The sequence below is a fragment of the Rhineura floridana genome, chromosome 9 (genome assembly GCF_030035675.1).
Source record: "Rhineura floridana isolate rRhiFlo1 chromosome 9, rRhiFlo1.hap2, whole genome shotgun sequence".
NCBI lineage: Eukaryota > Metazoa > Chordata > Lepidosauria > Squamata > Rhineuridae > Rhineura > Rhineura floridana.
Window position 1 is genome coordinate 29,681,525 of NC_084488.1, and position 13,592 is coordinate 29,695,116.

The window sequence follows — 13,592 nt, forward strand, 5'->3', positions numbered from 1 at the left end:
TCTGGAACTTTGAAGTGGAGGGAAAAGGAGAGGCAGACTGTTGTCTGTAGCTGTTGGTGTTGGGGGTCCTGTCTGACTTTCCCCATCGAGATTTATACCCCGAGGTATATTGATGCTGAAAGTGTCTGGAGCTCTGAAAGGACTGCTGTTGTTTTGTCTTGCACTTGTCCTTTTTTGCCATGGGAAGAGTCTTATGCTTGTCCCTTGTCTCCACTAAAACTTTCTCTACAGGGTCTCCAAATTGCTTGCCCACTCAAAGGGAGAGTTTGCCAAATGGCTTTGTGAGCCAGGATCCACTTCCCAGTGTCTGAGCCATAGATTCCGCCTAGCCACTGTGCCAGAAGCCATTGCCCTGGCATTGAACATCATCGTGTCCGTTGTAGCATTTGCTACATATCTTCCTCAGCCCATCCTTCACTTGCTTAGGAGTGTCCTCCCTGACTGCCAGTTCATTTGCCCACAACATGTTCACTTGTGCAAATGCTGATGCTGCAGCCGAAGCCTTGTGCCTCAAAATCCCTACGCAGTGCAGCCTCCACCCTTTTATCACAGGCATCCTTTGGTCCCCCTTCCCCTTCAGTGGGAACAGTGGCCGAAGAAGAAAGAGCAACCACTGCTGAGTCCACTGCTGGGGTTTTTAGCTGTCCCATGATCAGGGGCGCAAAGGAATAGTGTTTACTAACCTGCTTATGCACCGGTTTGAGCTTGGCTGGGTTGGCCCATTCTGCATTCCACAGAGCCTGGAATGAGTCTGGGAAAGGCAGAATATCCATCTTTAACTGGCCCTCTGGGAAGGCTGCCCTGGAGCCTATGGATGCAGTGGAGGTGCCCGGCTCCTCCCCTTGGGCTGTTCCTCGGGAAGTTCCAAAACCCGTCTAGCCTTTGCTAGCAGAGCAGGAAAAAAACTCTGCCTGAAAAAGTCTCCTCTTAGGAGGAGGAGCTTCCACTTCTTTCTCCGAGAGCTCTCCCTCCTCTCTTGCCTTCTGAAGAGGAAGAGCAATCCGAGTCTGACAGTAGTCCCAAGGCTTAACTGCCTGTTTACTCATCACCCTCTTATCCCCTTCCTTCCTTCTAGGGTAGGGACAGGAGCATGTTCCTTTAGTGTTGCGTTTGTTTGTCCTTGTGCCTCTTCCCATAATTGCTTTGGCGAACAGGAGAAGAGGAGGAGGAGCCCGGGGATGGGGGAGGAGGTGCTGCTTGGGGGAGATGAGATGTGCCTCCTTTTCTTGTGTCCCGATGTGGACCTGCGTGTCCTCTTATGGCACTTAGATCTTAAACTGGGCTCTGCTCCCCCTGTACCCCCGAGTTCCTGACTTCCTTAGCCACAATGCCCCAACCCATGATAGGAATTTGGGGAAATCCTCCTGTCCTGGAAGGGGGGGAACGGGAATTTGCCAAACGGCCTCTCACCCCTTCCACATGGTGCTCAGGTGTCACTTCTGACCGCTGGGAGCGTGGCAAAATTTGCTGCTGCATTAGATCGCTCTGCTCCCCTTCCGAGAATGTGGTCATGTCTCCGTTTGTAATTGCGGGCAGGAGAAAATTCAGAGCCCAGCTGATCCTAAGGTGGGGGTGGGGAGGGCCTTATAGCTGCTGAAGGCTGAGAGTGCCTTTTTGCAACTTTCTGCTCTGCGCGCAGACAAACGGAGGCTGCACCTAGTTGCTGCCGCCGCAGCCGCCTTTCTCCTCTGCTGATCAGATGGGCGCTGAAGTGGCAAGGAAAGGAACTGCAGCTGTACATGCTGCACGCGGTCCTGCCTCTCCTCAATGGGCGCAAAACGCTGACACTCCACTCCACTCTATTGTGGGCCAGGTGGCCCTCTAAGTGTCACCCTTCCCCATCCTGAGCTAGGTAGCCAGGGAGGAGTGGGAAAGGAAGGGAAGAAACAGGAATAAAGTATCAGCGAGAGAGAGACAAGAGAGAGTAGAAAGGTGGAGAGAAAAATGAGATTTTAGGGTGAATGAAAAAACTAAAAGCTGGCTGACTCTTAGGAAGCCTAGTTGGACCCTGACCCGTCCACAACAGTAGGCAGGACAGGTCTGGGAGAGAGCGGGATGGCCCCTCCCCCAGATGAGATAATCTGAAGATTGGACCCTGCCTATCGCGCGCTGGGGAAGGCGCCTTCCAAGCGGCAGAATGACCTCCTGGAACCACTGGGGAATAATATTGCATTCGCTGAAGCCAACATGAAACATGAACTTGCAAACTTCTAAGTCAGTTCCATGATCTTTCCTTCTCCCCCACTGTCCTTGTGTTATTCTTCCTCACGTTGCATCCCAGGGTGGGCCTTGGCAGTGTCCTGGTGCCCCCAGAGAAACACATTTCTGGTGAGTAAAACAGTTCCTTCTCCAGTGGGCACCAGGACACCCCCAAGTGAGATGTTCCAAAGCTCACCTCCTGTGTGGGTGGGTACATGCCCCTTAATGATCCAGCAACATCTGCTAAGGAACTCAGCTCCCCACTGCTGCCTCCGCAGATGCATAAATGCCCATCTTATAGTACTTGATAAATGTATCCGGGTTTGCCCAAGTGGCTGCCCAACAAACCTCTTGTAGAGGAACATTTGTTGTATGTGCTGCATAAGCAGCTGCTGTTCTTGTTGAATGCACCATGATACCAGGTGCAGAGTAAGGTGACCCACTGAATGCTTTGGAAGCAGCCAGAGAAGGTCCAGCTAGGAGGAACTCACTATGGACACCTGGTAATTTATGCAACCAAACCTCCTCAGTGTTTCAAAAGCAACTAGGAAATCTCCAACTAGGTGAAACTTCTCATACCTTCAAAGCAATCTGTGAAATATTGCCATGCTATGCGAACCTGCTGAGTGCCAGTAATCTGCAAACGTAAACTGCTGTTTAAATGAACACAAAGAAACAACAGAAAGCCTGGTAGCCTTAATTTTGAGTGAATTAAGGATTATATAAGAAGCATGTGTTTGTCTTCAATTCTGTTGCCCACATTCTCAAAAAACTATATAACTATCTACCTGTTGAAGTCAAGGAATAAAGACAAGTTATGTTACAAGTAAAATATACATTAAATTTGCTACAGATCTTCCTCGAGGAAGGAAACGAAATGGAATTGCACATGTGTAAACCCTAGCCAAGTTACAAAGTTGTGCAGAGTAGTAATTGCTACCAAAGATTACTTTGTTCCAGCAAACAATTTGTTTGTAATATTAATCTATAAACTGTTTTGCACCGCCCTGGGACCTGGTGGCAAAGGGCATGCAATGAATTGAACACCAGTACCATTCCAACAGCTATTTAGCTAATGAACTGAACACCCTGGTTAAAATGATAGCGAATATATTGTTGCAGAAGACAATACTGAATATGTTGTTGCAGAGGATATGGCTGAAGCCTCATGGAAACTTGTGAAAAAAAAACAAGCTCATCTATATTTTATTTATTTGATTTTATTTAATAGTCATTGTTAAGATCATCCTACAGGGGACCCTTAAGCTCTTCAAGGACCAATAAGATATACATAACTATCCATTCCTTCAGCTGTTAAGGACTGCAGCTCTCCAGGAGAGCAAACCTGTGCTATGTGCTGCTACTTTTAGCAAATACTTCCAAACAAAAGAGCCATCTGCTAGAAATAACTTTCACATTCTCGTTCATGAAGCAACTGATATTTACTTATATGCATATGGCCCTCTAGAGGAACCAACAGACTCTTCCCAAAGGGCCAACATTCTGGTGTGTTCTGAGGGGAAAAACCTAACAGTCTCCACAGACATGTCTTTATGACTGTATGAACATTCTTGGGTCTAAATAACCCCAAATGGGCAACTTTTAGGACTTGAAAAGATGTTGACCCTTGTAGCTGGATCTTATGCAACCCTACTGAATGACCGATGTGACAACCCCATAATTACTGAGTGGCATTGTCTTATTATGTGTTGTTATTATCATCATCATTGTCATTATCGTTTTCATTTTATTTTCCTCTCCCTTAGGGACTCAAAGTTCATGGTGCTAATAATGGCCATCAAGGCAGTCTGTCACGCAAGAAAAAATGCATTAGCATATCACACTGTGACCTGACCAGTTACCGAGACAGAGGAGGAACAGAAATAGCCCATCCTCGAGACTTGTATCAGGAGCAGCAAAGAACGAATGGACTTCACACATGGTACATTGTGTCCAAGGCTGTTGTGGCCATGATTTATTAGAGATCATTTCATCACTTTTTTCTACATTCAGAACATACCATATCTAACCCCAACTGATCTAATGTTATACTGAGCCAGCAAAGGCTGCTCTGATAATAAAGAAGTGGACTGCCCAGTATGGGACATTATGGAAACTACTATTCACATTACAGTAGAGTGCAGTGACAGCTCTGCCTTTGAGAGGCTGACTGTAGCTTCTAATAACTGAATGTGGAGGCTAGAATGCAGTAGCTCTTCACCTCCCAATGAGGAAGTGTCCAAATTGGCCCCATATACAGTACTTGGAAACTGTGGCAATGTAGTGGAATAGTGAGTAGTAAGATGTTGCTGTAGAATAGCATGAAAACAGAATTTTGAAAACAGAATTGATGACTTACTGAGCAGTAGGATGCTGCCGTGTCCAATGGTTGTGCTATCTCTTTTGGTAGATGAGCTCTGGACACTAAAGTAGCCACTGGCAAATTATTGCTAGTAGTCAGAGTTTATGCATAAACTCTGGGTCTGGAAAGAAGTACTTATTTGCCCAAACCATTAGTCTTTTAGTCTGAAGAAGTGCTTCCCATTCAATCTAAGTCTTTTACTTAGGAGCTGGACTGGAATTTCCTTGTGATTAGTACTAGACTCTTTTGGAACCTCTGTGCTTTGGATCAGCTGGTTTCTCAGGATGACCCAATGCTACTAACATTCTACAAAACAAATGAATAAAATGTTCATCCTTAACAGTGTGTGGGATACTTTCTTTTTAAGCTGTACCAGGAAGTTACTTCCTTCCCCATCCTCAATATCTGGTGTCACCTAAGGATCAAGGGAATCAGTGTTCATAGCAGCATCTGGCTGTCTAGTAACCTGTGATGTCATCCTGAACTCTGTCCCTTGGCCCCTTGGAATTGCATGCAAGTCTGGTAACTTAACACCCTCCTCATCAGAAGCGGAACTGTGTCTTTCTCTTAATCTGATTGTGCATCAGACATAATTTATTTATTTATTTTTTAATCATCATCATCATCATCATTTTTGCATGGCTTGGCAGCAACAATTTGTGGATAACCAGGCTGATCAGCCTGTCTGTGGCTGGACAACTATGCACTGTGAATTAGAAAACTGCAGTGCATCCAATGTGCCACTATATGGTGCTGTTGAGTGGACCTGAGGCACTGTATTTCAGCAAATGAGAGATTTAACATCTTCCAGCCAAACTGCATGGACTGAGTGTCCTGCTCAGTTAATCTGAATGTAGACAATGAGCACATAGCATTTTCTTTGTAGAGACCACTGTTTTGTTTTTGTTTTTAATGAAGTTTCTTTGTCTATTGCTTGTGCCCACAAATTCATCACCTGATGAAGATAACACACATGAAGCAGCCCCTAGTACTTGCGTTTGAGGTGGGTGCTGCACATTTGACAGAGGCTCAGCTGCATGCTTGATTGCAGTTTGCCAAACTGAATTAGTGTACTTCAACTGACCAGGGCATCCCGGCCACGCCTCCCTCATATAGCATGTCTTCCTGGTCTCCAGCAACTCAGCTGCCCTTGTAGTGGCCATTAGTTGCTGCCCAGTCATTGCCCCTTAAACGAGATGAATGTGGCACCCTCCACAGGACTACCTAAGACTATTGAAGGAACGCAGCAGGGTTACTCAAACAAAATAGTTAATTTACAATTCCACAGACATCAGGAATTGACTTTGCCATCCTTTATGAAAAAGCCTCAAGGTGGACTGCTCTTCTACCTGTGAACCATCTATATCCTTTTCCAGAGAGACAACTGAATCATCATACACATCTCAGTGGTTTGTCAGCCAAACCTCTATACCATTAGTCTCAGTGCTCTACCTCTGGACACATCCTGTGATGTGAAGCATTGTCGCATGTTCTCTGTTGCCCCTGCTGCTCATCAACAGTATTGTTTGGCTGACTCAAATGAACACTGAGCTGCAACGTATTGGAAGGTAATTGATTATTCACTGATGCAGGGTGTGCTTGTGTAACTTGCTGCATTTGTGTAGGTGCTACTTGAAAAGACTGGCAAAATGCAGCTAGTTTTGCAGAAATGTCATCCATCAGGGCTCTTCTAATGTGATTTAATGCAGCAGGACTGAATGGAAAGATTCCACCTCCTGAATTTCCTGACTGAAACCGGAGATAGCACCAGAGAACAAACTAACTGTCTGTGTTGAATCTTTATGCTGTTGCTGCTGTTTTTGAACAGAGGTGGCATCATTACCCAATGGCACCATATCTAAACAGGTCTATGGAAGTTCAGACTGCTGAGTGTTAAACCCAATGCACTCTTCTCTGAATTTGATCAGAAAAGGACCAAAGGATCTGGAGCCCTTTCACTCTCAGAGAGCATCTCATATTTTGTTGCCACCCACTGCTGGCTTTGCTCTCCCACATAAACTGCTCTTCTGCTTTCTAATAATGCTGATGGTAAAAAATGCATTTTTACTTTTGTCCTTAGTTTGGGCAGCATTTTTCCTCCATGACTGCTCTGCAACCACATCGCTTGCAGGATTTGTAATGGTTTTGTTCATGTTTCTGCCCACTCTCTGTGCTACTACAAGAGTTAATGGGCCACCCACTGCCTGTGAGGCTGTTTTCTGTCGCCCAAATGGCAGCCTTCTGCATTCTAATAATGTTGTAGTTAAAACTGTGTTTTTAATTTTCTCCTTAGTTTTGGCAGCATTTTCCCTCTCATTGCTCTGCTATTGCATCGCTTGCAGGGTTTACAGTATTTTGCTACTGATTACTGGCCTCTCTCTGTGCAAGAGTGAATGGGCTACACACTGACTGTGAAGGTGTTTGCTGTTGGTCAAAATGGCGGCTGCCTCTGCTGCAGCTTGTCTTTTTAACTGTCATCTCCCCTGAGCGGCTGAAGTCGCTACTGCACCAACTGCTCCTGCCACTTTGTGCCATGACTTTAATCTTTTAGAATGCTCTGTAGAGACTGGCTATGATCCTTGTGTTTTTAGCCAACATCTTTTCTCTGAGTGGGCTGAAGGTGCTACTGCAACAACCGCTCTTGTCTCTTTCTGCACTGATTTTATTTTTTGGAGTGCTCCTTATGCATTTTGCTGCTAGAAGGTTCCCCCCCCCTTTCAGAAAAGTCTTCTTTGTCACAGTTGAATCAATACACAGAATTCATTAGATAAAACAAAATTAATTTGAACACCTCAGCTAATTATCTAAGTAATTAATTCAGGGTATCAAATGCTGAGAGCAATCATAAATTGACCAATGGACATAACAGACACTTAATAGTCACTCAGACAGGCACATGATTCATTTGGACAAAACTGTAAATGACACTCAAACACAAACCACTCAGAAAGGAATTCAGACACAACAAATCAACAACATTAGGTAAAGATTTGGGATTCTAAGTAAGGATAGACAGACTGAAGAGCAAGGCGAAAACAGTAGTGCTCAAGCCAGGCAGGAAAACGAACTGTCACTCTGTGGGAGGGGCTAAGATGAGAGTCCTTTGGAGTGTTAACTCTTTCCTGGCTCAAGCAACAGGAGAGAAAGACAATACTGCACTTGGGGGTGTCCTGGTGCCACTGGAGAAATAAATTATTTTCAGATATGCATGCAGTATCCACATCTTCCTGGAAGCTACTGGCATGGAAGCCTCTGCGCAGCCCAATTTTGCATGGAAAGAGAAAGAAACTTAGAAATGTTACTGCACCAAGGTAGATCATCACCAAGTGGATGTAGCTACTGGCACCTCTAAATGTGGGCTGCAATACATGAAGTGGGCCTTAGATCAAGTGCTAACAAGTTGTGAAAAACGCCATGGGCCACATTCACACCAGACATTTATTCCACTTTAAACAATCATGGCTTCTCCCAAAGAATCCTGGGAAGTGTAGTCTGTGAAAGGTGCTGAGTGTTATTAGAAGACTCCTATTCCCGACAGAGCTCTAATGGCCAGAGTGGTTTAACAGTCAGCCCCTCTTCCCAGAGAATTTTGGAAATTCTGTGAAGGGAGTAATGGTCTCCTAACAACTCTCAGAACTCTTCACAAACTACACTTCCCAGGATTTTGGGGGGAAGCCAGGACTGTTTAAAGTGGAATAAATGTCTGGTGTGGATGTGGCCATGATGTTTTATGCTCTAGACTCTGGTGACTAAAGAAAAGCTTTTTAAAATCACAGTATGTGTGCTATTAGCAAAGAAGTGCTTACAGAGTTGCATACATGTTTTTTGCCCTCTCAGCCACTGGAAGACCAGAGGGAGAAACAAAGCAACTGGCTGTCTTAACAGCTAAAGTAACATAAGCTCCATCTCCACACCATATAAAAGTAAAAGGCTCCTCCACAATGTGAGAAACAGAGATTTTTGCCACAAAATATTTCAACTAACATTGTTCATATATGTACTTAACCGTTAAAACTTGCATGACTAAAGAGAAATATATACATTACTTTTCTCTTCTTCATATGATCCTCCGGAACTGCTGCTATAGCGAGATTCTAGTCTGTGGTGCTGGCGGTTCAGATTGCTATTCAATCCACTATAGATATCTAGATGTACATAGCTGAAGGAATAAAAATAATGGTGTTAAATGAGCGCTATACCTCTGTTTCGTAAGATGTTGCAGGGTGGGTTTATACTGTACAGAACGAACTAATTTTATATCTCACAATTCAGTCCTACCCCATTTAAGCCCCCATGTTCTATTAAGTACCCTCTTTATCTTCACCTGCTCTGTGGTTCTTTCAGATGAAGGGTGAATTATAAATGTTCTTAATATATTGAGCAAGTAAACTCTTGCCTCTATTGCATCTTCAGTGATTGCCCAGACCATCATCAACAATGGATCGCTCAATAGCCTGCTGTGAGAGGTTTGTGAATCACTTTGAGGGGGAAATTACTTGCTGCTCTATCTCTCCATTCCATCTGAATCAGGACAGGCTGTGAAGGTGTTGGACAGTGTCTTGAGGCAGTGATAAAGTGGATGGAGCCCAGCAAACTGAGGCTGAATCCTGGTAAGGTAGAAGTGCTATGGGTGGTTCCCATGTCTGGAAATTAGGTGTACAACCTGTTCTGGGAGAGGTTGTACACCACTGAAGTAACAGTTTGTAGTCTGGGAGTACTCCTGGATTCCAACTTGTCAATACAGTCCCAAGTGGCTTCTGTGATTGGGAGTGCTTATGCCCAGCTGAGGCTGATTCACCAGTTGTGGCCATTCCTGGACTGGGATAGCCTGGCCTCAATTGTCCATGCTTGGGTGACTTCCTGTTTGTACTACTGTAATGCACTATATGTGGGGCTACCCTTGAAGACAGTCCAGAGGCTGCAGCTAGTGCAGAATGCTGTTGTTAGGCTGGTAAGTGATGCAGCCCAATAGAACAATGTGTCACCAGTCCTGAAAGTGTTGCACTGGCTGCCAGTGAGCTACCAGACCCAATGCAAGGTGTTAGTACTAGCATATAGAGCCCTAAATGGTTTGGGACCCAAGTATCTAAAAGAGTGCCTTCCCCAGTTTCAACTATCTCAGACCATACAATTAGCAGGCAAGACGTTGTTGATGGTGCCACCCCTGAGTGCTGCCTGGTTGGTGCTGACTTGTGACAGGGGCTTTTCAGTGGTGGTTCCTCATTTGTGAAGTGCCCTCCCCAGTGAGGTGTGTCTATCTCCATCACTGCTGACTTTCAGGAGGAATTTGAAAACATTCCTGTTTACCCAGGTGTTTGATTTGACGCTGAAGGAGACTGTTCCTGACAACCCGAAGATCACTGATGAAAGCATGTTTTTAACTGTGTTTTAGAATGATTTTAATTGTGATTGTGTTTTGGAATGTTTTTAACTGTTTTTAGTTTTTTTTTGTCTTGTTAAATTGTTTTGTTTATGTTTGATACCCTGCGCTCGTTTGGTAGGTAGGGTGGGATATTAATTCAATAAATAAAATAAAATAAAATAAAGTTGACTGCAAGTACAGAATCAGCATTTGAACTTACACATATTGAGAATGGTACACTAAAATCCACCACATTCACTTGAATGTACTTTTAATGGGACTGCCACAAAGAAAGTTCCATTTTTGGCCCCAATATTTAAATAAGGTCAAGAAAAATAATCAATGACCTGTGATACTGAGAAAAATCTGACTTGACTAGTTGTATTTTTGGTAATAAAAATGAGTTATTTGTATTCCAAATCTCAGTAGTAGTTTTCTCTGAGGCACAACTTACTTTTCATCAATGCTATCTTTTGCATGCTTAATGTCAGGATTACCATCTGTGGGTGCCACCATTGTATTGCTACTGGAGGTAGTACCTGAAAATTTGAAATAACAAAATATTTAGGATTAAGAGCTTGTGAAATGTGCATGAATTATGAAAGTTACTTAAACAAACTGGCCTGTTATTTTATTTTAATCTGCGTATGAACTCTACTAATCATGCACTGCACAAGTAGAAAGCTAAGGAAGGAATTTATACATAATACAGAAAGAAAATCAGTGTCAAAATTCAAGGACACTGCAGCTAACTGTGCACCCCCAAAATGACCTTTGGATTCTTTCTTTTTTAAAGTTTCAAGTTTGTGAAATTGCATAAGGGTCAGCTGTTCAAAGAAAAGAAAAAATCCAGAGCGTTTGCACAAGCCCTTATGCATATTTAGCCAGTTGCATATTTCAAAGTTGTCTGCAATAAATACTTTCACTGATCGCGTTCCTAATATAAAAGGGGTGGAGAGAAGAGCCACTGTGTAACTGTTCTCCTCTCACTGATTCTTCAAAGCTTCCAAATATTATGTTGAAATAGCTTTGCATCTAGAGCTCACCACTTCTGTGAAACATGGTGAGTTTGGCAGCACCAGGTCAATGGTTCATATAATCAAAACTTCTCCCAGACTAGTATTTTCCCTCCCATCAGATTAACAATTCCGATTTTTTTAAAAAAAAGTTTTAAAATAAAGCTTCATACTTAACAATAAAAATGCATATTTAGATTTACCTAACAGTGAAGCAAATATAACCACTTAAGTACAACAAAAGATTGATTAAATTCATTATCTCACCTGAGGTGACAGAAGGGATTTTGTAACTAGAAGTGATACGGTAATATGGTGGGTTATCCATATGAGTGACTCCAGAACTAACTGGATCAGTAAGTTGCAACTCACTCACCAGCTCTTCCAAAAGCTGCATGGTTTTATCTCTACCCAAGTAAACAATTACCTTCTTTACCTGCCATTCAAACATTAAAAACAAATAACTAAACATGATGGCTGAAATCATTTCTGCTTAAATCTTCAGTTTGAGTAATATTTAAATCTTACATTAGCAGTCAAATTACATAAAACAAAAGCAAAATAACCCACCACATGATGCCAAAATATTTTTGTGGTCCCCAATCCCATCCCCCCAATTAAGAAAATAATTTACTACTCCTGTGATGCCAAAAAACTTTTTATGGTCCACTGAGGAGTCCTGAAATTTGTCTGTTAAAAAACGTTTTACTGACTGTTCCTGTAGGTCCCTCACTGTAATGCCAAAAAGGTTTCTTAAAAGGAATTCATTATGTGGGGCTGCCCTTGAGGTTGGTCCAGAAGCTGTAAATGCTGCAAAATGCAGCATCGAGACTGCTTATTCGGGCAGGGTATCACCAACACGTCACCCGCTGCTGAAAGAATTGCATTGGCTACCTATTAGCTACTGGGCTAAGTTTAAAGTTCTGGTTTTGGTGTACAAAGCCCTATACAGCTTGGAACCAGGATACCTGAAAGACCATCTTACCCCTTATATACCCAATCACTGCGCTCTACAGGTGAGGGCCTCCTGCAGATACCATCTTATCAGGAGGTCCGTTCCACGCAACATAGGAAGTTGACCTTTAGTGCAGTGGCACCTACCCTTTGGAATTCCCTCTCCTTAAATATTAGACAGGCACCATCTCTGTTATCTTTTCGGCGCCTACTGAAGACCTTCCTCTTTCAACAAGCCTTTTAAGTAGAGACCTTATCCCAGTCTGCATCTGTGTTGGAATTGCTTTTTAAAATGTTTTTAAAAAGATGTTTTTAAAGATGTTTTAATATGTTTTTAAGGATGTTTTGTTGTAATATATTTCTGAGGTCTGTTTTTATGCTATTTTAGAGTTTTAGAGCTTTTGTTTGCTACCTGGGCTACTACTGGGAGGAAGGGCAGAATACAAATCTAACAAACAAATAAATAAATACAATAAATAAAGATTTTGACTTTTCTCCAAGGGGCCCAAGTGGGGTCTACACCAAGATTAACCCATTTTATCCTCACAACCACCAAATGGCGATTGAGTGTATGAGAGAAATTGGCTGAAGGTGAGCTTTGTGGCTGAGCAGAGATTTGAACCCATATATTCTGTCTACTGAAAGTCATTGTTAAATGAAACAGAGAAGTAGCGAAGGGCTTCAGTGTCACTTACGTAAGGCAAGAGGCTAGGTTCACTATTCACTCCACAAATGCTGATCAAAAAATGCAGGATTATTTTCAGATTCTTTGGCCAACTGTCTGCTAGAGTAATCCAGACATTCTCGATTTCTGACCATGCCACCTCATCACCATACTAGAAAACAATGAGACATTCCTTCTCATCACTTCCAACAATATCACACAGAAAATAGTTTACAATGAGGTATGTTTCATAGCCAACAGTAAAATAAAACTACAAGGTTTATTTATCAACTTAAACCAATTAATATTCCTAGGATTGTGGAGCTTGTTTGGTAACACACTGTTCTGTATATTAATTTTCACGATAGATATAGCTGTTTGTCACTGTGTACTTTGTCTGGGAGTTGATTCAGACAATCATATATTGGCTTCCAAAGATGAGGCTTGCCTCTTTACACAGATTCTCCCCACCCAGAATACTTCATGGAATCAGTTTCCCAAACCAACTTCAAAACACAGTTAAAGACACTGGGTTGTTCCAAATCTGGTAACAGTCTTCCAGTTAGAATGAAACAGGAAGTATGGTTGAACTGAAAATGTCCTGACAGCAAGGAAAGGGTTGCCGAAAGATGGAGTGTCTGTGCAAAAGCTGGCTTATCTCAGCTTATCTCTCTCCCCTTCCTATCTAAATTCAAAGAAGCTATTCATGTTCTGAATCTAGCTAAGAACAAACAAACTGAAATGTAATCCAGCAAGACAGAGCTCCTCCTTATTAGGCGAAAGGCAGATTGGAGAACTAGAGTGCAACCTATCTTGGGTGGAGTAACACTCCCCTCAAAGATCCAGGTTTGCAGTTTAGGTGTACTGCTGGACTCAGTGATGACCAGGAACACTTTCATACAGCAAGGCTAGTGTGTTGCCAGAAATACCAGATCTGGCCACATGGCTTAGTTAAATATCACTTTAACTACTGAAAAGTGTTCTATGTGAGGCTGCCTTTGAAGTGTGTTCAGAAACTTTTAAACAGTGTTAAAG

General features: G+C 42.9%; 1 protein-coding gene across 8 annotated transcripts in view; it reads right to left on the minus strand.

The window, feature by feature from the left end:
* Positions 1 to 13,592, minus strand: part of FRYL (FRY like transcription coactivator) — a 332,614-nt gene that overhangs the window by 106,800 nt on the left and 212,222 nt on the right. For all 8 annotated transcript variants that reach the window (XM_061583298.1, XM_061583296.1, XM_061583297.1 and 5 more), the window contains 4 exons: positions 12,589 to 12,729; positions 11,207 to 11,375; positions 10,378 to 10,462; positions 8,608 to 8,720 (listed from right to left, as the gene is read on the minus strand). In XM_061583298.1, coding sequence (XP_061439282.1) covers positions 8,608 to 8,720; positions 10,378 to 10,462; positions 11,207 to 11,375; positions 12,589 to 12,729 — 508 coding nt within the window. The remainder of the gene's footprint in view (positions 1 to 8,607; positions 8,721 to 10,377; positions 10,463 to 11,206; positions 11,376 to 12,588; positions 12,730 to 13,592) is intronic.